Source organism: Coregonus clupeaformis, unplaced genomic scaffold, assembly GCF_020615455.1.
Source record: "Coregonus clupeaformis isolate EN_2021a unplaced genomic scaffold, ASM2061545v1 scaf1329, whole genome shotgun sequence".
Classification (NCBI taxonomy): domain Eukaryota; kingdom Metazoa; phylum Chordata; class Actinopteri; order Salmoniformes; family Salmonidae; genus Coregonus; species Coregonus clupeaformis.
The window spans coordinates 97,054-122,132 of record NW_025534783.1 but is presented as its reverse complement, the minus strand read 5'-3'; the positions used below and the strand labels follow the sequence as shown (position 1 = coordinate 122,132).

Below are 25,079 nucleotides of genomic sequence, written 5' to 3'. Positions count from 1 at the left end.
AGGTTTATAATGTTGCCTACATTATGATTAATATACTGTACATTACTGTTGAGGTAATTTATGTAATTGCTCACTTAACCATTAAATAATGTGTGTGTGTGTGTGTGTGTGTGTGTGTGTGTGTGTGTGTGTGTGTGTGTGTGTGTGTGTGTGTGTGTGAGGTGCGGTCAGTCCTGACAGTTTGAGGCCCCTTGGAGCCTCTGTGTTTATGGTCGCCATCTCTCTCACGCATCACCGTGCTGCACCACACACACATGGATGGACTGAGGAAGAAAAGATCTGCTCAGCTGAGGAATGTGGGGCTTCTGCCATGGCAACCAGCAGGGGAGGGAACACAGGTCCTCTCCTGCATTATCACGTTACGAGCTCCCCCTCCTCTCACTCACTCACTCCTCCCTCTCCCAGACGCCGAATTCCACAGTTCCCGAGCCCCAAAAAAATATGGGTAGGCTTTCGATCCTAGCTCATTCCATCGCAGCAATGGCGGATTGACCCGAACCATACACCGCAACCCTTGACCCCGGAGCGGTTCTGGAATGCTGTATAGTTTAAGAGTTTTGAAAGGGCCACAGGGCAGGCATAGGCAGGGGGTAGCACTAGCAGCAAACAATTGAACTGTGCAGCCGCCATAGCGGGGGATGGGCTTCCCCTGACTTAAAATAGGCTGTGCAGGGTATGTGAAACACTATCAGACAGTCAACTGCACACTACTGCTCATTTTACACAGAGCTTCCTCTGGCTCTCCTCTTACATGACATCATACATATTACTAGGCTACATAGGGATGTCATATGTGAGATTTTACGTAATTGCTTGAATCAAAATGCCACACAAAAACGACAAGTCAACCAACAACCGCACGAAAGCGGGAGATTGATAGCATCTGATATGCAGGCGTGTTGTTGCATTTTCAGAGCAGTTGAGTACCATTTGTGCGTTCGCCACCCTATTACAGAGTTGTGGCGTGCGTATGCTAAACCTATTCTATTGCAAAATGCTGAGGTACAGATGTAGGATTTGATCACTTTTTTGATGCTGAGAATTTTCCTGCATAGTAGGAAATGCAAACTTGTAGTATATTTGAGTTTCAAAAAGGCTCCTAAAGTTTGTAATTTCCACTTAGAAATTTCAGATTTGATTTGCCCTAACGAATAATGTATCAGCCCCTACAAAAATGTCCATTAATTATAATCCACATAATAATTAACATTTCCTGTTTCTGCTCAAATTAAGATCCTACGTCCGTAAATACACTGTGCATATGAATGAATGATGCGAATCGCAGCCAAGAACCCTCTCCTTCACTGTAGAAATGAGCCTCCTCCACAGGTCTGACCTACACAGTAGAGAGCGCATTCGCGCCATTGCCTGGAAGAGGTAGGGTGGTCGTTACGATGGCTGGTATAGGGAGAAGAAGCTGAACCTGCGACAATAACAACTTTGGAGTTCATTAGCAGTGGAGAAGGAGAGACGTTCCTTTAGTCTGGCTCAAAGTTAATGCTTATCTCTACAATGACCCGTTCGCCATGAGAAGATGGCAGCCGCAAGGTCTCCATTTTGTGTGGCACAGTAGCCTAACAGTGCGTAATCTCCACGTTGTAGGTGAGACATTGATTTCCATCAAGTACATTTAGCCAGTGTCACTTTATTAACACATAACTTAATATATATTTTTTGTCATACCATTCTGAGTACTGAAATACACTTATATAGCCTATATTTCCATTCTGATAAGAGCAAGGTTGCGAGAATCTAGCCATAGGCCTACGCATGCAGGGCGATGAGTGCCTTAATTTCATTCCAACATACGATATGGAATAATAAAGAAATATTTATGCATGGCAGTTGTTAATACTATTCCAATGCACGTTTTCTTTATACTGTAGATGTGCTACTGGAGTCTGGTCACTTTATGCCCTGTGCATATGGTTAGTCCCATAGCCTTGCAGTAGGCTATAGGTTGAGGGGTAAAACCGTGAACATAGACCACATTAGGAGAACAGAGAATGAACCTACGTAGTACCACTATGCCTTGATACTGCCTGCGCCCCTCGCTCACCACTCCCTCGTGCGCCATTTTGTGCGCAACAGTGGCCAACATTTTATGCACTTCATGGGTTCGAGAGAAATGCATGTCCACTTCACAGCATATAAAGTAAATTATTCTCCAGTTTTTATTAACTTTGATTGAAATGATTCCATATATTTATAATAGCTCAAGAATAGTCTATAGGCTACTCGTTTAATTACTTATAGTTTTATCATTAGGAAAAGTTGTCGCTCAGATTTGGGTTGAAGTTATTGAGAAGAGGAGGGTCAAATGTATTAATTTTGGTAGGAGCAGGTGGATGACCTTGCATGTGTTTCTCTTCCAAAACGATGATATTTCGTTGTCCCTTCCCCGGTAACCCACCCAATTTGACAGGCCCTATGCCCATATAGACCTATTGATTATATATTTTTATGCAATATTAATGCCCAAATAATTGCCAATTAATTTATATTGATCTAAAAATCAACAATAAACCCTGCAATACAGGTTTAAAACTAATATTCTTTCAACAGTTTATCCAATCAACTGATGGTCAAAAGACAAAAGTCTTTAGAAACCTTTATCCAGTTGTTGTATAGGCATAGGACTACTTATCGCCTAAAATAATCTCGACTGCCCAAAAGACAATAAAGAGAGAAGTAGGCTACTTAACTGAGGCCATAGGCCTCAACATTCCTCATACATTAGGCTATATGGACTATAACCTCATAATCAGAACCGAAGGCTATTTGCCTTATTTGCCTCTCCGTCCATATTCCATATTTGCCATGCAGAACCCAGCGTGTAAACATCTGAATCAGACAGATAAGAAAGCCATTCTTCAAATTAGAAGTAGTCTGGATTGGGATTAATTTGCGGTTAATGAGAATGCATTTGTTTAGAATATAAACAAAACCAAAACACTGCATGTAACTTGCGACGGTGGGAGTTAATAAACACTTACAGGGCTCTTACACACACACATGTCTGTAAAGCCGGATTTTCTAGTTCACTGCGAATGACACCACCCTAGATAAATCTGAACCATGTGAGGCCAGCAAGTAGGCAGCCATCTTTATTTGACAACGCCCAATTACCACAATGAAATACAGTCATGTGGCAGCGCAGAATATACCAGAACATGTAGAAACATCAGTGAGAGCACTATTCATCTGGGCATCACCTATTGAATAAATTGATATGGATGAGTGTCACAGTCAATCACCACGTTGAGAATTGTTGGCTAGGTTCCTGTATGGGCAAAACAAACGCTTATAAAGATAAGATATTATTCATAATTTACACTAAAAACCCTAAACAGCTGCCATTTTATCACTATTGTTTAAAGGTTAAACAATAGGCGTTATATAGGCTATGCAACCATAGTCAAAGAAATGCACAATATTGTAAATGTACATATTATGAATGGACGTCTGGCTATATTTCATTCGAAAGGAAGGACTGTTCATTACATTCTATTGAGAATGCAAACACTCTTGCTTCTCTCTCTGTCTGTCGGTGCGGTGGCTACACACCTCCCCCCATCGCTCAGCTGCTAGCGCTCGCTTTACAGCCTAGCGCTGCTGTTAGGAGGAAAACCTGCCTTCATTCATAAAGTCTGTAAACTACTCGAGAGTACTACAGCATCGTGGAAGAGGCGGTTCTCCGAGTAGCTGCACCGCCCACCTAGAGAAGAGAAAGGGAGGGGAGGGGGAGAAGATAGAAGCAGTCATTGGATAGAAGAAAGGAGGGAGCGTGTGGCTACAATGTATGCCAGAGAGCACGCCTGACGCATACAGTGGATATAGCAAGGCTTTGGCCATGCTGGTGATATCGGGCAGTGGCACATTTCTGATACATATACACTGTTTTCGAAGAGTGCCTTACTTCAGATTAATCATTGCTACAGTTCACGTGGACGATGTGTTTCCCGTCGCTGCACTGTTCAGGAGAAGTCAAGCCTCATAGCCTATAGAATAGAACCACGTAGGCTGCTTGCTATAACGTTTAACATGACTCATGGAACAGATACATAACCCCACATCCTTACATTCGCTTTTAATTTAATGTCGACGTCTGCGGGGTCTAATGAGATCGAGATTAAGGGAGTGTTCAAACGGTTAGGCTACATTTTATATGCATTATAGCCTATACATTAAATAGGATTTATTTTTAAACCATTCATTATCAAAGCCTCATGCGTCCTCATCAACGTGCAGAATGTATTTCTTAATTGCCCATAATACGTCCGAGAAAGAAAAACCAAATCCATTCGGTCACACAAAGTGTGTCAGTTTTAATCAAAGCATGGGAGGAGATAAAACACTGTTTATTCCAAATAGGTAAGAAGTGAGAGGCCTGACAAAACCCCACTAAAAGCTCTACTTGAAATGGATCTAATAACCGAGTTATTTGCGTTGATAGAGAGAAAATAAATATGTAAATGTAAGGATTAACTCACAACTACACTCAAGAGTTTAATGGCTATTGAAATCCCATTATCAAGCACTGAAAAACATCTTATTAAGTTTCATTGAAATCATAATGTAGCATAAAGATGACAACAATATGTTCCATCTGAATCCAAACGTTAGATCTATGTTGTCAAAAGTTAGAGCATTCATATGGGAATCTCATTCATTTCGCATACAAACCACATGCCAATGATTGCAAACAAATAATTCAATACTAAGGGAGAATGCCTACTAGATGAAAGAATTATAGTTAATATCAGTATTATATAAACCCAAATAAAATGCAAAATTCTCAAATGTATCCACATTGTTTTGCCAGAGTAACAACTTTAGTGTAGTCAACACATTGCTTTCCAATGTACACTATGAACAGAACTTCTAAATCTTTAAATTCTAAAATGAGAAATTTACATATTTCAAAACAAAATTCTTTAAGATAAACAATTCTTCCCACAAATAATATAAAGTATTACACCAAAGAAACAATTACATGAAACAAACACTGGTGAACATTTGTATTTTTGCATATCTGCTCATTCTCTTACAGCTCTATGCTCACTCTACCTAGTTGTATATAATGTATGGAAACTTTGTTTAAACTCCACTGTCTGTACTCTGTCTCTAAATGCTGTCTATCACTAGGAGCACCATGTGAACTTCTGAGTATGTGTAGATGTATTTGGCGAATGAAGGTGATTCTGATTCTGAAATAACTGCTATAGGCCTAGGCTTACTGCTATAAATCTGATCTCAATCACTGATAATTGTCTGAACTTAAATCTTAAAAAATTAACTTTGAAAACGGAATAACATTAAAGTTGGTGTAATGTCAAATGGTTATTTTGTTACTTTATTATATATCAAGATACATAATATTTTCAGTTTATCTCTGATGTAAAACAACTATCAAGAGGAACTTTAGGATGCACAGTAAATAAGGAGACAAATATTACTCCTAAATTAGAAAAATTAAAACATTATATTAAGCTAGTTGTCTTAAATCTGATAGTGTTAAAGCCCACATCCCAATGAAATAACAATGTTACCACTGCAATGTTCTGAATTCAATACAACTTGTCTACAAGGAAACATTTACAATTAATTAACATAACATACTTAACAAAGTTATAACATATCTTTTCACATAAATGAACATAATTGAATACCAAAATAATTTCCATAGAGTAATAACATACATTATATTGTATTATACTCAATTATACAGTACTATTTCCAGTTAAACTTATAGGACCCTCTCCAAATGGTCAGTATTGGGGTAAATGCCTGTCCTTTGCCAGATTTGAATGTACAAAAATAAAATTGTGGAAAGAATGTCATTTTCTATCAAGTACACGCCGTGTTAAATGACGTCCAATTGCTCAAAGAGTTTGGTTTTCCAGCACTACAATAGATACTGTTTTCTATTTTCAAAAACATCATTTTTGTTTCTAAATTCTCCAACCACAAAGTTCTATGCCATCAACACCATCATCTTTAGTTAACTATAAACTTGGTCCAAACAGAAGCCTTCTGTGAGTTCCTCTTTAGAAGAATAGAGAAGTTATTCTTCCAGTTTACCTTTAAAAAGGTAAATAAGGATTTGACTAAATAAGATTTTCCTAATTTTAGAGAATTTAGAGTCCTTGAACAAATTGGAACACTTCAAAAGTAACAAAGTGTGAGGTAATCATTCACTACAATGCTCATGTATAGATCTCTGTTTCCCCCAGTCACATATCAACAGATGAACACAAATAAACACTAAAACCTGCCTCTAAAAACAGCTACCAAAATATCCATATTCATCAATATGACCTGGAGGCTCCATTTTAACTGATTCAGAGTCAGAGCTGTGAGACTGAGGGAAAGAGCGAGAAGGAGCAATACAGGGGGAAATAATGGAGGGGAGAAAATGGGTCTTCACTGGGCTCTGTAAGGCCTCATAAGAGAAGAAGAAGAAGAAGAAGAAGAAGAAGAAGAAGAAAGAAGAAGAAGAAGAAGAAGAAGAAGAAGAAGAAGAAATATCATTTCTGTCAAGCATTTTGCTCAATACTTGAACATTGAAGCTAGGGCCCACTTCATCATAAGTCCATTGCATGGTTTCAGATTGCAATCTTTTTTAACATTTACTTGAGGTATCAGAAGTTCTTCTAAGAAATTAGCAAACTGCAGGGATTCTCTGTACAGGTGTGTTTTATCAACATTCAACAAATATATAAAATTTGCGGACTCAAAATATTGACATTTACATTTTAGTTATTCAGCAGATGCTCTTATCCAGAACAACTTACATTTAGTGCATTCATCTTAAGATAGCTAGGTGAGACAACCACATATCACAGTCATAGTAAGTACATTTTCCCTCAATAAAGAAGCTATCAGCAAAGCCTTATAACAGAAAAGTACATTTTCCCTCAATAAAGAAGCTATCAGCAAAGCCTTATAACAGAAGTATTACTAGAAGTGAAGAGCAATTGAAACACATTTAAACTCACTATGCAGAGATCAATCAACACCGTGGTCAATAAACCTACAGGTAACTGCCAAAATAAAGGAAACACCAATAAAGTGTCTCAATAGGGCGTTAGGCCACCACAAGTCACCAGATCAGCTTCAATGCACCTTGGCATAGTGTCTGGAACTCTATTGGAGGGATGCAACACCATTCTTCCACAAGAAATTCCATAATTTGGTGTTTTATTGATGGTGGTGGAAAACGCTGTCTCAGCTGCCGCTCCAGAATCTCCCATAAGTGTTCAATTGGGTTGAGATCTGGTGACTGACACGGCCATGGCATATGGTTTACATCATTTTCATGCTCATCAAACCAATCAGTGACCACTCGTGACCTGTGGATCGGGGCGTTGTCATCCTGGAAGAGGCCACTCCCATCAGGATAGAAATGCGCCACCACAGGTTGAAGGTGATCACACAGAATGGCTGGCTGTGTATTTATTGGCGTTTACCTTGCCTTCTAAGGGGATGAGTGGACCTAAACCATGCCAGGAAAAGGCACCCCACACCATAACAGAGCCGCCAGAACCCTCATTTACTCAAGTGTTTCCTTTATTTTGGCAGCTATCTGTATATGGATAATGAAGACAAGGATTACATGTTGACCCAATGGCATCCCATCATGTCAGTCATTTTAATTACATTTACATTTACATTTTAGTCATTTAGCAGACGCTCTTATCCAGAGCGACTTACAAATTGGTGCATTCACCCTATAGCCAGTGGGATAACCACTTTACAATTTTATTTTATATTTTTTTGGGGGGGGTAGAATGATTAATTTATCCTATCCCAGGTATTCCTTAAAGAGGTGGGGTTTCAAATGTCTCCGGAAGGTGGTGAGTGACTCCGCTGTCCTGGCGTCGTGAGGGAGCTTGTTCCACCATTGGGGTGCCAGAGCAGCGAACAGTTTTGACTGGGCTGAGCGGGAACTATGCTTCCGCAGAGGAAGGGGAGCCAGCAGGCCAGAGGTGGATGAACGCAATGCCCTCGTTTGGGTGTAGGGACCCTTAACTGAAAACCTGACCCTTCATTTAAAACAACATCAGTCAGTGTATTCAATCTCATCCTTTATGTGTGAGACTGAAATGGCGCCTGCAACCACAACCGTTTTCACAACAGTTGTACATTCTCAAATAACAAAGCAACCATCCATGTTTGGCTTTGCCTGCATGCTGGACAAAATAATATCAATATGAAACATATTTCAATAGATTTAGATCTCATCGCTCCTTGATCCATGTGCTCAGCAACTCAGTAAATAATCTTAATCCAGAAATCCAACACCACACTCACATCCATGTGAGCATGTATCCTGTGTGTGATAGGGAACACACTCCCAGTATGATGAAGTGACTAGTATGAGGGGGAGAGGTATGAGGTGGCTCACTCAGGGTATGGGGGAGGGGGGTTGAGCAAGGGTGGAGGCTTGTAAGCTGCCCTCGCTCCCTCTGCCTTGTAGTGTGTGTGTGTGTGTGCAAGGGGATAGCATGGCCATACCAGCACATGCCTGTTTGGCAGACATGTGACCTGGAGGCTCCATTTTAACTGATTCATAGTCAGAGCTATGAGACTGAGGGAAAGAACGAGAAGGAGCGATACAGGGGGAAATAATGGAGGGGAGAAAATGGGTCTTCACTGGGCTCTGTAAGGCCTCATAAGAGAAGAAGAAGAAGAAGAAGAAGAAGAAGAAGAAGAAGAAGGAGAAGAAGAAGAAGAAGAAGAAGAAGAAGAAGAAGAATTTGACACAACCACTTCTTACCACCTTATATCCACATTTGAATTGCAGCAGAGACGTGTCTACATCAAATTACCTAAACACATCTTCATACATCTAAAGTTATCATGCTCACTGATATTATACTATTTCTATATTTTTCCGTTAATGTTGCACTCTAATTATACACATTTTAAAGCTTGACATAGGCTTATTTCTTTATATATATTTGTGTATTTCCTTTATACTGCAGTGGGCTAAATCAGGGTCACACAGAGTGTTTCTTGGCAGTCTTAAACAAATCTACTTTGAAACAAAAGTATACACCTCACACACATGGTTATGGCTTTAAAAAGGAGAAGACACCTGTACAATGTCAGATATAGACTTGGAATGTATAACATTTTGAGTTTGCTTCCCAATATTATGACATAGAAACACTGAATTTTCGGCAGTTAAAAATAATAATATTTATTCATTATGAAGATATTAAAAATATTAATAACATTCCACCCATGAGGCCACTAGGTCATTTGACTGCAGAAAAGGGATACAAAAACCCTCAAACTGTCACCAAGGTCAATGGATCTGGTAAGGGAAACCCAATGAACACATCACTGTTAACAAATATTAAGCCATCCTTGCATGTGCCTCAGATACAACACAACCTTCTTAAATGTATGGGAAGGTTTACATGGAGTAGTCCAGTCCTTCAGTAACTAGTTGGGAAAATGGTGATGACTTCAAGGCACTGATAGAGCATGGTACTACCAAGAGTGTTGACCCATAAAGGCCAGAGCTATTTGGTCACTAAGACATACTTTAAAATACAGATAAATGACCTGTAAACCTATACTCTGTTCAGTCACAATTATTTTCAATCAATTGATCATTTTGGATGTCTAAAATAACAATGCTTTCTCACCTGTGATGCAACAAAATAATTAGTTTATAAACCATAGTTTATTAAGGTTCAGTAACACTTTTATGTGTGATGTCATATTACACACTTTAAAGACATACATTATTTTCCTTTTCAATTCAATACTATGAAAAATGTAAGTAAGATTTAATTCATTCATTTGAAGACAGTTTTCAAAAAGTACTAACAACTTCTCCATTGAGGCCGAACATGTTTACAGCATTAGAGAATTATTCATATGAAAACACTATTTCATAAATCAATATTTATTCATTACAAAAAGGTAAACATTCTGATTAGCGTCTAAGAACCCCATCGTAAGTTAATATAAGAACATAATACAATTATGAATCTTTGGCACACACAACTCCACAATCCTTAGATCATGGTGCTTGCCTACGGAGCTGTGAGGGGAACGGCACCTCCTTACCTTCAGGCTCTGATCAGACCCTACACCCAAAAGAGGGCACTACGTTCATCCACCTCTGACCTGCTAGCTCCCCTACCTCTACAGAAGCACAGTTCCCGCTCAGCCCAGTCAAAGCTATTTGCTGCTCTGGCACCACAATGTTGGAACAAGCTCCCCCACGACGCCATGACAGCGGAGTCACTGACCACCTTCCGGAGACACTTGAAACCCTACATCTTTAAGGAATACCTGGAATAGTATAAAGTAATCCTTCTACCCCCCCACCCCCCTCCCCCCCATAAAAAAATAAGAAAGAAAGTGGTTGTCCCACTTGCTATATCATAAGTTGAATGCACCAATTTGTAAGTCGCTCTGGATAAGAGCGTCTGCTGAATGATGTAAATGTAAATGTAAAAATGCTGCTACTGCTACTACCATGAATCGCATATCATTATGTTCACACTTCAAACTGTCTTTTCAGACAGAAACACTGCAGACAATCTTTCAATAATTTCATTGAACTATTTGAAATGTATTATGAAAATGGAACAAATGCTCAACAGTCCATTAACTTAGAAAACTTAGAAAGCAACTTGCCAAAGTACATGCCGTCTACAAAAGCTTTATCTTTCTCAGCGCTTTGATGACCTACAGTACATAAAATATGTGCACTGGAATTTCATCTGTTGCTTGTCCTTAAAAAGGTTTACAGCACCTATGCTTTCCACACCTGGGATCTGCAAACTCTCCCCCGCTTGTGTCAATGATGAGAGCAAGGCTCTGAGTAGGAATCCACTCATATGAAACAGGATTTGGATGTTGAAGACATGCAAACAATGATTTTTGTTGCTGTTGAAAATGTATAGAAATTGGCAGACAATTTAGAGCTCCGCTACTTTGGAACCCCTGGACTACATCACTGAAAAGTGGGCCAAGGTTTTCTGAAGACAAGCAAAAAATACCCTCTCTCTCCCGAACGAAACCTTCCCCATTCTGGCACTTTTAGGTGCCGAGCCCCACTGTGACACCCACAGAAAGGAGATGGGAAAACGGTCGCAAAATCCACATGAGGAGACACAACACCTCTTAAAGCAGAGCAGAACAGCAAGGGGACTGACTGGGGGAGCTCCGCCCACTAGGCTCTCTGCTCTTTGGTGTCCAAGTATACAGGGAGCACTCTGGAACAAAATCGCTGCTCTGGCTGATCAACCAGGTGGATGATGAAGCACATTCATGACAAGCAACATTTGGGTCCTTGATGAGAAGAGGTGATTAAATGCAACAGAGCTGGTGAAAAGTGACTATTTTACTGCTGTGAACTAACTCTAGGGAGAGAAATACTGTTGACACCACACACATTGTCAACATTGGTGGCTATGAAATGCAAATACATTCAAACGTATCTGTGAACTATGCAAGCAAAAAAATGACACAAATAGTCAACATCAGAATAGCTCAGTCACTTTGAAAGGAATAATCAACATCTTGGCATACAAGATTTAGCCACTCAAACTGTGAAGTCATTCATGTTCAATTTCAACTGTTAAATAACTTAAGAGCAAAGTTATGAGAAAATAAATGCTATGATTTCATTTCAACTTTCAAGAGAAACAAGTGTTTCTGTCTACAACGTGGTTCATAAACTTAATGTCAATTCCATGTGAAGTGTCTAAATGATATTCAGCAATCTTTTGATGATGCCTAAATGTAACTACATTAAAACTTTGTGCAGCACATAAAGTGGTAATAGGATGTTAACAAGATGCTCGTTTCTGAAAACATTACTTGAATATCCTTTGATGTAATAAATAGACTACAGAAATAAAGACCAGTCACACCTTTACAAAAATGTATCCAGTTGGAATTTCCACACAGTGAAATGAAACAAGACATTTAGCAGAAGGTGTAGCTTCTGATCGTCTATCACCCGTTTGTTCTAACGCCCTTCGATTTTCAATGAATCGGTATAGAGAACCAGTCATGTACTGTGACACCCTGGTCTTGCCTTTTGACCCACTGTGGCTTGACTGTGGCCAAAGGTGCTGAGAGACGCAGCATACCATCTAGAGCTGCAGCCCGGAGGCTTATCTTAGCTTCCTTTGGGTTTGCAGATGTAGAATACAGAGGCTCTGTCCTGTTCCCTCTGGCCTTGCTTTTCCATATCAATTCGGATACAAAGGAACAGGCGTGATAGACACAGCAGTGATAGACAATTTCATAACAAGCCGTAACAAGGCAACAAGACAAGCTTGTCTGCATTGAGTTTGGACAACAAAGTCAAGGAAAAATCCAATAAGGACCTCCAGACGGATTCAATTTGATGGGTCAAACTTGCAAAATGAAGAAGATGGCACAAGATGCACACCCATGATGTTATTCATCTTTTAACTTTCTACACATTTAGAGGGGAGATGATATTCAGTGTTAAAGGAGCCTTTGTCCTTGAATACATTTTTACAGTTCGGTCATTTAGCAGACGCACTTATCCAGAGAGACTTACAGTCAGTGCATTCAACTAGGGAAGACAATCACATATATTCCACAGACCACAGTAAACATACTGATAGTGTAATACATTTTAATACAAAGGTACTACATACAGGGATGTCAGTCGGATCTAGCTATTACTGTGTCAGGTTAACTTATTCACAAAAAGCTGCATCATATTGGAGCAGAAGCTATTTGTGACAACTTAAAGAGGGAAAATATCAAATCAAATCAAATTGTATTTGCCACATGCACCGAATACAACAGGTGTAGACCTTACAGTGAAATGCTTAGTTACAAGCCCTTAACCAACAATGCAGTTTTAAGGAAAAAAGTGTTAAGTAAAAAATAGATAAGTAAAACAAGCACTATACACTACCGGTCAAAAGTTTTAGAACACCTACTCATTCACAGGTTTTTCTTTATTTTTACTATTTTCTACATTGTAGAATACATTTACATTTGAGTCATTTAGCAGACACTCTTATCCAGAGCAACTTACAGTTAGTGATAGCATACATTTTTTTTCTTCATAAAAACTATGAAATAACACATATGGAATCATGTAGTAACCAAAAAAGTTTTAAACAAATCAAATATATTTTATATTTGAGATTCTTCAAATAGCCACCCTTTGCCTTGATGACAGCTTTGCACACTCTTGGCATTCTCTCAACCAGCTTCACCTGGAATGCTTTTCCAACAGTCTTGAAGGAGTTCCCACATATGCTGAGCACTTGTTGGCTGCTTTTACTTCACTCTGCGGTCCGACTCATCCCAAACCATCTCAATTTGGTTGAGGTCGGGGGATCGTGGAGGCCAGGTCATCTGATGCAGCACTCCATCACTCTCCTTCTTGGTAAAATAGCCCTTACACAGCCTGGAGGTGTGTTGGGTCATTGTCCTGTTGAAAAACAAATGATAGTCCCACTAAGCCCAAACCAGATGGGATGACGTATTGCTGCAGAATGCTGTGGTAGCCATGCTGGTTAAGTGTGCCTAGAATTGTAAATAAATCACGGACTGTGTCACCAGCAAAGCACCCCCACACCATAACACCTCCTCCTCCATCCTTTACGGTGGGAAATACACATGCGGAGGTCATCCATTCACCCACACCGCGTCTCACAAAGACACGGCGGTTGGAACCAAAAATCTCCAATTTGGACTCCAGACCAAAGGACACATTTCCACCAGTCTAATGTCAATTGCTCGTGTTTCTTGGCCCAAGCAAGTCTCTTCTTCTTATTGGTGTCCTTTAGTAGTGGTTTCATTGCAGCAATTCGACCATGAAGGCCTGATTCACACAGTCTCCTCTGAACAGTTGATGTTGAGATGTGTGAGTTACTTGAACTCTGTGAAACATTTATTTGGTCTGCAATTTCTGAGGCTGGTAACTCTAATGAATTTATCCTCTGCAACAGAGGTAACTCTGGGCCTTCCATTCCTGTGGCGGTCCTCATGAGAGCCAGTTTCATCATAGTGCTTGATCGTTTTTGCGACTGCACTTGAAGAAACTTTCAAAGTTCTTGAAATGTTTCGTATTGACTGACCTTCATGTCTTAAAGTAATGATGGACTGTCATTTCTCTTTGCTTATTTATAATATGGACTTGGTCTTTTGACAAATAGGGCTATCTTCTATATACCCTCCTACCTTGTCACAACACAACTGATTGGCTCAAACGCATTCCAGGTGACTACCTCATGAAGCTGGTTGAGAGAATGCCAAGAGTGTGCAAAGCTGTCATCAAGGCAAAGGATGGCTACTTGAAGAATCTCAAATCAAAATATAATTTTGATTTGTTTAACACTTTTTTGGTTACTGCATGATTCCATATGTGTTATTTCATAGTTTTGATATCTTCACTATTATTCTACAATGTAGAAAGTAGGTGTTCTAAAACCTTTGACTGGTAGTGTATATGTTTTTTGTTTTTTAGGTCCAAGGGGCAGTGCCTGCCATCCCCCTGCCCCTTCATGCACACACACCCCTCCCCTCCTCCCCTTTGCCCCGGGGGAAACTTTGGGAGTGTTTACTGTGTTCCTCACCCAACCGAGCGTCCAGAGAGGCCGGTTCACAAGGCACACAAAGAGAGGTCAGGGGTGAGGGGGGCGGGAGGCCCCTAACACAGGGAAGTAAAAACATTTTTTGGGGGGTGAAGACGTTCTGCTAGACTGAGCGAGGCTGAAGACTTTGTATTCCAGGAACAGTGAGGTAAGTAAGTAAACATCAGTGTGACACAGGGTAAATAAATGTGATAAATAAAAACAAATGAACAAACGCCCTTTAGTCGTGTAAGCTCTTCAGATTCAGGCCAGACATCACAAAAGGACCACTTACTTTCAGTTCTACTCCATTCATAAATGTTATATAAGGCATTTATTTAACCCTATGTTGATGTTTTTATTCAAACCAAATTGAACCATCTGTAAAATATCATAAAGGAGAGTAAAGGAACAGATTTAACTTAACAAAGTACTTTCAAAATGTATGGGCATAACCTAAAGCATGAATCACACCGAAAATCTCCCTGCCGATAGATTGCCGATATATATTTATCACAGTGGGAGGCCGTTCCTTCTCTTGCTAGAAGAAAACTGGTACCTGCTTCGTGCCGACCCAGTAGCAACAAATCTGCCGTTTCTACTTGTAGAATCGCAATGCTCGTCAGTGGCCAACAACTTGACTTTGAGCCAATCAGGGAGCTCAAACCCCCACGTGAGGAAGCCAACAGGAGTGAGAACAAAAATGAAAAAGATAGAGCATTTTACATCCACGGTTAAATGTCATGAGCCAGTCACACTTCATATGCAATGTAGTCTATGGGATGGTAGATAGCGAAGTGCACAGGTGCAATGCGCACAATACAAAATACTTCCTCCAAGCTAGCTAACTAGTATTGACACTATAATTCAATCACAATGGATTAGTTTACATGAAACAGCTGCCTGTGTTAGCTGCCGAGATAGCTGTGCTGTGCTAGCTAGAGAATACGCTAACGTTAGCTAGCTAAACGTTTGGCTATGGGGTGGCACTGGCTGTATGGGATTATGGAGAGTGAATTAAATTGTTTCTTCATCATCTTGCTAGGTAGTTATCTAGCTGTGGCCATCTGGCCAGTATCAACTATGGCTTTCTACAAAATAGCAACATTAGCGCAGCTAGCTATCTAGCTAGCTAACATTGGAATCTAGACCATAAAATAAGCAACACATGCGGACATGCATTGCCAAACAACTCTACTGCCACCTTCTGGTTTGGAGTATTTTAACAAGGCTGAGTGGCTGACGACTTCAAGGTCTTTGCTGGATGAACACAAAAGTGATTGACTGTCGACACTGTTCAGAGGTGCTAAGTACTGTCAGCAGGCAAATGTTTGACAAGCCTACCAGTGTGTCTAAGCTATAAGAAAGTGTTTCTCACACTTCAACTGTTCTTAGGAAACTATATTTAACTTTCAGAATGAATCTAGAGAAAGTTAAATCAAAAGTATATCTAAGATCATTTTGAGACATTGTACCATACACATTTTACAATGCAAGAGAATTGCATCTAGGTTCATAATCATCTAATTGTTTAGATTGTCTTGAATTCATCCACAATAACCTGTCTATTAATCATTGCAAAAAACTGTTAATTTTGTGCTTATCTGCCCCATCAACTGCCCTTTCTATCCAGCTGTTTGGTGCAGAGCCACCCCTGGACACATCCACTCTCCAGGAGGCTTCTTCTGGGTGACGTGCCCTTGGATGGGTGGGGTGGAGTGGAGTGGGATGGTGAGGCGAGCCTCCAAAATGGATGCCCCCCTTCCTCTCTGTCCCCCCACACAGGGACAACTCAACTCTACCCCAGGGCCTCCCTGCTATGTGTGTGTGTGTGTGTGTGTGTGTGTGTGTGTGTGTGTGTGTGTGTGTGTGTGTTTTGTGTGGGAAGGGTTGGTTTCCCTTGCATTTCAATTGCAGCTCGGAAAAGCCTGACTCTCACACATGGAGAGGAATCCATTTGGCCGCACATTGATCCCAGCCGAGTGGATCGCTCCTTTCCCTACTCCACCATCATATAGGCTCTCCCATTCAACACGAAACCCAAAGATCTCCTCTTTTCTTCTGTCCTCTCCCTCTCCTTTTTTTTTCTTTTCACCCTTGGCTTCTTCCAGGTCAACGGTTCACATTTTTACAAAAATTTATGAGACACGTTGCCAATCCCTCTGCATTTTTCCCACAGTATTCATGGTTGGTTGATGTGTGTGTTGGGAGGGGGACAGGGTTGGGGTGGATTTAGAGGTTAGTGGTGTCCATGGCAAGTCCAAAGCTGTGAGAAGATCTGAAGGGAGTGGGACTCAGCCCCTTTAAAAACAGGACAGATGGTTCAAACCAGAGAGGGGGAAGAACGCACATTAGCAAGGGGTTGGGGGTTTCTTAAAGAGACGGTGCACATTTCCCCCCAGCTAGCCCCCTCCAACAGATTCCCTTCACTCTCTCCAATCCATATACACAGAAATGGACACGTCTCTCTCGCCATCTCCACAACCCACACAACCCCCCACTAGATTTTATTTCCTTCTGAAAGCCCATAAGGAAGTCCTTCCATGCAACGCCCCTGCCTCTCCTCCCTCCACTATATTCTGCAACTGAAGCCCCGGAAAGAGAGAGAGCAGCTAATCATATGACCCTGTAGAGGAGCGCGTGTGCATGTTTGCGACGGCTCTCTTTCTTTCTCTCTCTCTTTTTCTCTTGCTTTCTCTCATTCACTCATTCACTCAGCCGCTCGCACGCACGCACACTCATTCTTTCCTCATTCTGCTGGGCTGGCAAAAAGTTATGTATCAGGAATGTAATAGAGCACAGAACATGCCTTTCTGCTGTGGGTGTGTGAGAGGTCGGGTGTGTGTGCCTGCTGTGAGTGGATGTGTGTGTGTGAGAAAGAGCGAGGGAGGGAGCGAGGGACTGCCTTTTTGTGTGCTGCAGCGTCAACGGCCTCTCGGCGCTGCACACAGGTGTTCCAGCCAGCTGATTGGTCGCACCCCCTCTCTCCCAACGCCCCCGCCCTCGCCTTTGGTAGTACAACAATTGTGAGAGGAAGAAACAGTGAGTTTGCTGGCTGCTAGCTTGAGACAGGCAATGGGAGTAATACTACAGCACTACTAGGGGCTTGATTAATGCAGATCAATGACTTTTCATATGTGCCACATATTTCAAGGCAGTTTGTTTGCAATGCGGGAAAGAAAAAAATATATAGGACCTGTTTTGCATACACATTTGGACTCCTTCTTTCAATGTACATTTCAAAGAAATTTCAAGCATTTTCAATGAAACTTTGTGAAACATTATTTGAATAATCATATACTGGGCTTTTCCCTCATAATAAAACCACACTTGTAACGTCCCTGCATCCCACTGGGCATAGACAAGTGGCCTGGCGGCCAGCAAACACTGGTCATGATGTCACAATAGGAAGCCAACCTTTCTTTTTTCATTTCAGGTTCTCTCAGGGTGGTATTGGGTGATACTAGAGGGTGATACTAGAGGGTGATACTAGAGGGTGATACTAGAGGGTGATACTAGAGGGTGATACTAGACGGTGATACTAGAGGGTGAAACTAGGGGGTGATACTAGAGTGTGATACTAGAGGGTGATACTAGAGGGTGATACTAGAGGGTGATACTAGACGGTGATACTAGAGGGTGATACTAGACAGTGATACTAGAGGGTGATACCAGACGGTGATACTAGAGGGTGATACTAGACGGTGATACTAGAGGGTGATACTAGAGGGTGAAACTAGACGGTGATACTAGACGGTGATACTAGAGGGTGATACTAGACGGTGATACTAGAGGGTGAAACTAGAGGGTGATACTAGAGGGGGGTGTGACATGCACCTGGCATTTAAGAGTGGGTCTGGAACTTCCCATTATTTCAACATCTCTCAGAAGTGTAGGCACATCAAAACAGGCCCAACACGGCATTGCAAACAGCCATACTCAAGCTAATTTGGCATTCCTCATTAAGCTTAAAGCAGTGAAGCAGGGCCAGGGGTTCCTGTGCAAGTGTGAGTGGAAGAGGTGTTGTACACACAAAAGCTGTACTCACCCACACCAACACACATATATTAAAAGAGTAGTTCACTATTGTACAACGTGATGTTAGACAGTTCCTCACCCTGAAAGTAGTCTATGGGCTAAGAGAAACTGTAATCCAGGGTTCAGCTTTCTTTAAACAGCCACAACAAACTTCAGCTAACCTTACCCACCACAAGCTAACAATCAATGGAAGTGATTGGGGCATAACATATGTCATTCAGCAGACGTGACTTACAGTCATGCGTGCATACATTTTACATATGGGTGGTGCCAGGAATTGAATCCACTATCCTGCCGTTGCAATCAGCATGCTCTACCAACTGAGCTACAGTGGACCATGTGAGCATGTTCTAAAAAAGTATGTCCAAATCACCTGAAATCAGTTCAAATCAACTCCATATTTGGGTTGATGTTACTTAAAGGTGATTTGGCCATTTTTAAAAGAAATGCTCACATGCTCCCATCACTTCCATTGATCATTAGCTTGTGGTGGCTAAAGTTAGCGGAACTTTGTAGAGGCTTTTTAATAAAGAGAACTGAACCATGGATTACAGTTTCTCCTGGCCCATAGACTACTTTCAGGGAGTGGAACCATCTAACATCAAATTGTAAAATAGTGCACTACTCCGTTAAATCAAAAACATTCACACACAAAAACATAATGTTCCACAGTTGCTTTTTAGAGTAGATAACATTTAAAGCTGCTATAAGTAACTTTTTGGGTGACCCCGCCAAATTCACATAGAAATGTGAGTAACAGATATTTCATTCTCATTGAAAGCAAGTCTAAGATGCGGTAGATCTGTTCTATGTGCGCTATTTCTATGCTTCCTGTTCTTAAGTTTCATTTTTGGATCTTTTACTTTCGGTTTTGTACACCAGCTTCAAGCAGTTGAAAATACAATATTTTTGGTTATGGAAAATATATTTCATAGCGGTTTAGATGGTACAAAGATTCTCTACACTTGCTTTTTTTTGTCACATAAACTGAAATCAGGTGAACTGTTAGAATTTTAGCAACCAGGAAATGCCAGAGCGATTTCTACATATTGCACAATGTCTCCCATTTTTTCTCAAAACATCAGACACAAACTAGGAGTTGTCACAACAGCTTAATTCTAATAGTAAGTAAACATTTAACTGTTAGTCTACACCTGTTGTTTACAAGCATGTGACAAATAGCATTTGATTTGATTTTGTAGGCCATTTCAATGCCCAGGGCCACATCAACAGATTACTTGCAGGGAGGGGTTCTATCCCCTCCCTGCATACATTTCTCATTTATAGTGTATGCACTTATGTCAGCAGGTACAGAGTTATGTCTGCAGATCCTTCCTCTCTCACCCCTCCCCCTCACCCCTCTCTATATCCTACACTAGGTTGTATGTCACTCACAGGCTTTAGCCCACCTCAATATTTAGGAAGCTGCAGAAAGGACACAACTTGTGAAGATATATATATATTTGTATTAATCAACAAGGGTGGCAATGTAAGCCAATACAAAGAAACAATTATAAATATACAATATAGTTTGAATATTGGAGAGTAGGCTAATTTAAGCACTAGTATGCAGAAAACAAACGAGATCAAGAGAAAATGCTGAAGTGATTTCAAATAGCCTACAGTGAGTGGAATGTAGCCTAGATTAGATATATGTTAAAATTAGTGCTTTTACAGTAGGCGAAATAAGATGGAACAATGAGTTGGTGTTGCACTCGAGTCACATGGTTTCTCTAGTAGAGGCATGAGCCAAAGGAGCAAGAGTTTGAACCATTTTCTAATACCTCATAAAATGACCACTTTCTTCAAATGATTTTTTTATTTATTAAACCATCTATGCCTGGGCTTCTCATCAAAATCAAATGAGGCTTTGCGTAGCATATTCATTGAAATCTAAAACAACACAACTCGGCATAGGCTACTGTGGTAGCGTTTACAGAATTCCCAAATAATTGATAGGCCTACTATTTCTATTTTCAGGTGACAACGAGAGAACTATAAAAATGTATTTATGTTAATTTTAATTCCTAATGCTGGTTTTAGCAGAATTTGGCCACTGCTAGTTGAATTGTTGCGGCCATTTTGAGTGTGAGCAAGATATTAGGCCTAGTAGAAACATTAATGTATAGCCTATTTTTAACTTCATGGTAAAGCCTATAAAGGCCTAAGATAAGCGGAAAACAAAACTTCAACAGCTTTGCTACATTAATAGAGAGGAATGAGGGCTTTGCAGCAGTGAATGAACGAAAGAAAAATAACACCCTTTGCCATTCATGATGAGGCTCGCCATTTTTCCCACTCAAGTGACGTTGGATGACTTCTCTCAGTGGGGGCGACCACGTGTTGTGTATTACCAAAGGTAGGCCTCTCCAGTAGCTCTGAAATGTAGGCTATTCCATGGGCGAAAACCTCAACGCAACTATATTTCTCTATGCCATTCAAGGTTGGTAATTTAGGACATATAGCCTCGTTCAAATTACCCATAGGCCTATGCATATCCGTGCATTTGTTATTCAGACAAAGGTTGTAAAAAGGCTTTATGCATCAATTGGTGTTATAATTGTTTTTCACAGTTAGGCATATAATCCATCAATGAATGGCACTTGAATGGTAGGCTACAAAACATATTTATATTATTATTGCAACACAGCCATGACTTTTCCTTGTTAGGGCTACCGTCTATTACAGACTTGTATGTAGTCTATACGCTTACATCAGCCTCCATACATAACACTTTTACAGATAGGGCCTAACATATGTTTGAATATATTTAGTAAGTCAAAATGAATTGCCTTTGATTCAATGTTTTCTTGACAAAAGGCTGGCAAAAATAAATAAAGAAAATACGCCTACACCTGAATTAAAAACTGTTAACCTAATCTCAAACCCGTCCTTTCATAGCCTAATAATTTCAAATAACCTACGTGTGTTAAAAGGTTAATGGTAATTAATATTTTTTAAACTAAGCTAAAATGTCGTAATATTTTTAACTGGGTCAACTGTAATGGAGGGAGGGCGCCATGTCCCCATTTTGTTATAGCGTGTAAATAGACAGGATAAATAACCTAGGCTACTCAAATTATTTTTGACGAACGGTCCATTGAATTGATGTGAGTATTGCATTACATTTCAGCACAATATGTGTTTACTGCCATACACACATACATATGTCTGTTTAATGACAATATACGAATTTCTACAGGCCTACTTCATGATTAATGACCAGAAACAGTATTTTTCACATTTCTAACCCAGAGACCAAATGTATTGCTTATTCAACATTATAAAACAACGCCCAGAAAACACCAAAACAACGTTCGTGTGCAATAAAAGCAAAAACGTAATTAAAAGGTTTCGCTCTTCATAATGAATAATCGCATTGCAACAAATTACTGAAGTTTCAGTAGTTGTCGTGACGTGAATTAAACACATTTCAATCCCACATATTGACATAGCACATCGATTGTCACTAGGCTGTGCATGAAAATATAGTGCCAACATACACGTAACTAATGCCACTAAACTTCATAACATGAAACTTCAAATGTGAAAAGTATCTATGGCCTACACATTTTTTTAAATAAATAAATAAATAATTCTGCACACAGGAAGGCCTAGGCCTATGACCAGGCCTTCGGGAGGTAAAATGAACATGTGGTATTTAAGTGATGACGTTGCAACCAATCTTCTCTTCAATGTGACAAATACGTGTCCCAATAATTAATGGACATCCATCATTTTCGTTTTAAGAGTAGCCTTTAGTGCACACGTAGACAAGACTCGTGACACCACATACTCCACACATGAGTAGGCCACATCGTTTACAGCAATGTAATTAAAGAGTAGCCTAAATACAAAAACTTCATTCAAATATTGGATTTGCGAGTCTTACTACTACATCCACACACCAGGCATATAATTCGACATCTAATGCGTGCATTAAAGTAAATAGCAACATGTCCCTTCTCCAGCAAAATCCAGACATTACCAGATGCAACAATTGAAGTGTTATTGGGGGAGGGGTGCTAAATACCTTTGCTTCTTAGGGACAGAGTGTTCGACCTCAATATGTTTCCCATGGAGCTCCACTTTACCTGTAAAATAAATGTTTATGTTGAAAAAAAAATGAGGCCATGTCCTCCATTACATTTACATTTTAGTCATTTAGCAGACGCTCTTATCCAGAGCCACTTACAGTTAGTGAGTGCATACACTTTTTTTTTCTTCCCCGTGGGAAACGAACCCACAACCCTGGCGTTGCAAGCGCCATGCTCTACCAACTGAGCTACAAGGACCCATTCAGAGTGTAGAAAATGTATTGTATTTATTTGCCATATGGAAATAATATTTACCATGTGACTGAGTTGTGTGTTCCTTAATTGTGTCTTATGTTGTCTTAATGCACTAATAAATGTTCAAGATAAGTAGTTAGGGCCTAATAACGGAATATGCCTGTCATTGAAAGATGAGGGGCAAGAAGTTACCTTCCTGGCTCAACTGGAAAGCCATTCAACAATTGCGTTGTGTATTAACTCATCAACTCCCTAGAGTTCTTAGTGATCTATTTCAGGCTTAACACACGAGCAGCATTGCGACCTTCGTGCTATATAGAACACACATCACATGCTACATATTTAGGAAATCATGAAAATACATTGAAGGAAATCAAGCCCGTTCGTGACTTGTGAGAAGAATGGGAGAGTAATTTGGCAATGTAATGGTCAAGGCAATCAAAGCCATTCATCTATGAAAGAATAGTGTCGATGTATGCTTTTAAACTACACATACAACGCATTTTTATCTTACCTATAGTGGCCTATTCGTCAAAAGGGGGAGGTGTGCGATTTGATTATATAGCTCTACCGAGTACACAGAACCTAGTAATACAAGGCACCAGAGAGCAAGGCTTCGGTAAGTGCAATAAAAGCGTGTGGCCACAAGGCCGAAATATAGGTATCTGGCTATCATATCCAGGACTAAACATGCGTTTAGTATATGTAAATAGACCTCAAATAGAATACGATTCGAGAAATCTGGATATCTTGATGTTCACATTCAAATAGGTAGGCCTATGTGATGGGCCCCCTCTCCCTGTAAAAGTTGAGTATCTTGTTGTTCGGCTAAGCACTTCATAAACCTCTCCTCGATTATTATAGGCCTATGGAATATATTTGCTACGAAGTGTCTCTTAATTCTATCATGTCTTCTACCGGACATGAACATTGGGACGCGTGAGGGAAGTGGGCAAGCCCTAATATATTTGAGCCTAGGTGGTTTCCCCATTGAATTAAATTACATAAAGGTAAGACGCTACTGAAGTGCTCATTTACGTTCAATTACTTACCAGAAAATGCTTCAATGGCTTTCATAGCCCATTGGTCGTCCGGACAATCAACAAACGCGTAGCCAGTTTTCATAAGAAACTGCCCAGAGTATGGAATCTTGTTGTCATCAAAGGTTTTAACCAAGTCCTCTGCGGTCACGTTTTCATTGAGATTTCCAATGTATAGCTTGTTCATGTTGAAAAATAGAGGTCCTCCAATTGAAATGAAAATATTAGAGAAACAAAACTTTTTTTTCTTTGAAAACGCAACAAGATAGATCTACACAGGATGATCACAGGTTGAAAACACTTACAAATGTCCACAAGCAGTAAAAGAAAACGAAATACATTTATTTTCAAAGGAAAACTAAAAGAAAAAGGAAAAAAAGTTCAAAGTAATGGTAATATTGTAGTTTGATTAAGTCCAATACTGAAGTGGAGACACCTTGACTGCAGCAACCCAAGCGAATGTATCGCACAATGTAGAAATTGATCAATTTGAATTAATTTGATGGTGGTTATGGTGGAATAGTGGTAGAAGTATGGCGGGATCTGGAGAAATGTTTTCCTCTCTCTGCCCCTCAACCTCGAGTTGTACCCTGCACTGTCACAGATCCTTCTGCCTGGCGATGGCACCGCCTCTAAACCGACTCGAATTCACTATTTTTTTTGTTTGCAAAGAGGAAACCACGTGGTATCGGAGTAGCTAGAGAAAGGGCCAGCCTCCTGGCCGCGTAGCTCACCAGATGAGTGTACGAAGCGAACCTTCGTGCTATGCCACCGTGCTGTGTGCGTATAGGCTTTATGCATACGTAGCCCACACATGCGCGAGTGTGCTTGGCTTGTGTGCGGAGCACACTCAGTCACCGGGAGGGGAGACTTCCTTCAAGATGCGGATGTGTGTTTTGTCCTTTAAAAAAATATATATAATTTGCAGGTTTTGGATAGGAACACAATGGATGACTATGGTGGCGGACGTGTGCGAGTTGTGATCTACTTAGTTTAATATACGGTTTTAGCTTAAATACCATTTGGTCATGACATTCTCTCTTCAGCCCAGCTCTTGAAGTCATCCCGCCTCTCCAATGAATATGCATTGTGATAAAGAATTTGGT

General features: G+C 40.3%; 1 protein-coding gene across 2 annotated transcripts; it reads right to left on the bottom strand.

Annotated features, from left to right (window-relative positions):
• Positions 1–2,663: 2,663 nt before the first annotated feature.
• Positions 2,664–24,728, bottom strand: LOC121569463 (insulin-like growth factor 2 mRNA-binding protein 1). 2 transcript variants are annotated; one of them, XM_045218050.1, is made up of 3 exons: positions 23,986–24,728; positions 22,675–22,735; positions 2,664–3,718 (listed from the first exon to the last, which is right to left on the bottom strand). In XM_045218050.1, exons 1-3 carry the CDS (start codon positions 24,158–24,160, stop codon positions 3,658–3,660), a joined length of 297 nt encoding a protein of 98 aa, XP_045073985.1. In that variant the 5' UTR covers positions 24,161–24,728; the 3' UTR covers positions 2,664–3,657. The 2 variants fall into 2 exon arrangements, 1 of the variants encoding a protein (XP_045073985.1); XR_006659547.1 differs by lacking the exon at positions 2,664–3,718 and adding an exon at positions 13,424–13,459.
• Positions 24,729–25,079: the final 351 nt, after the last annotated feature.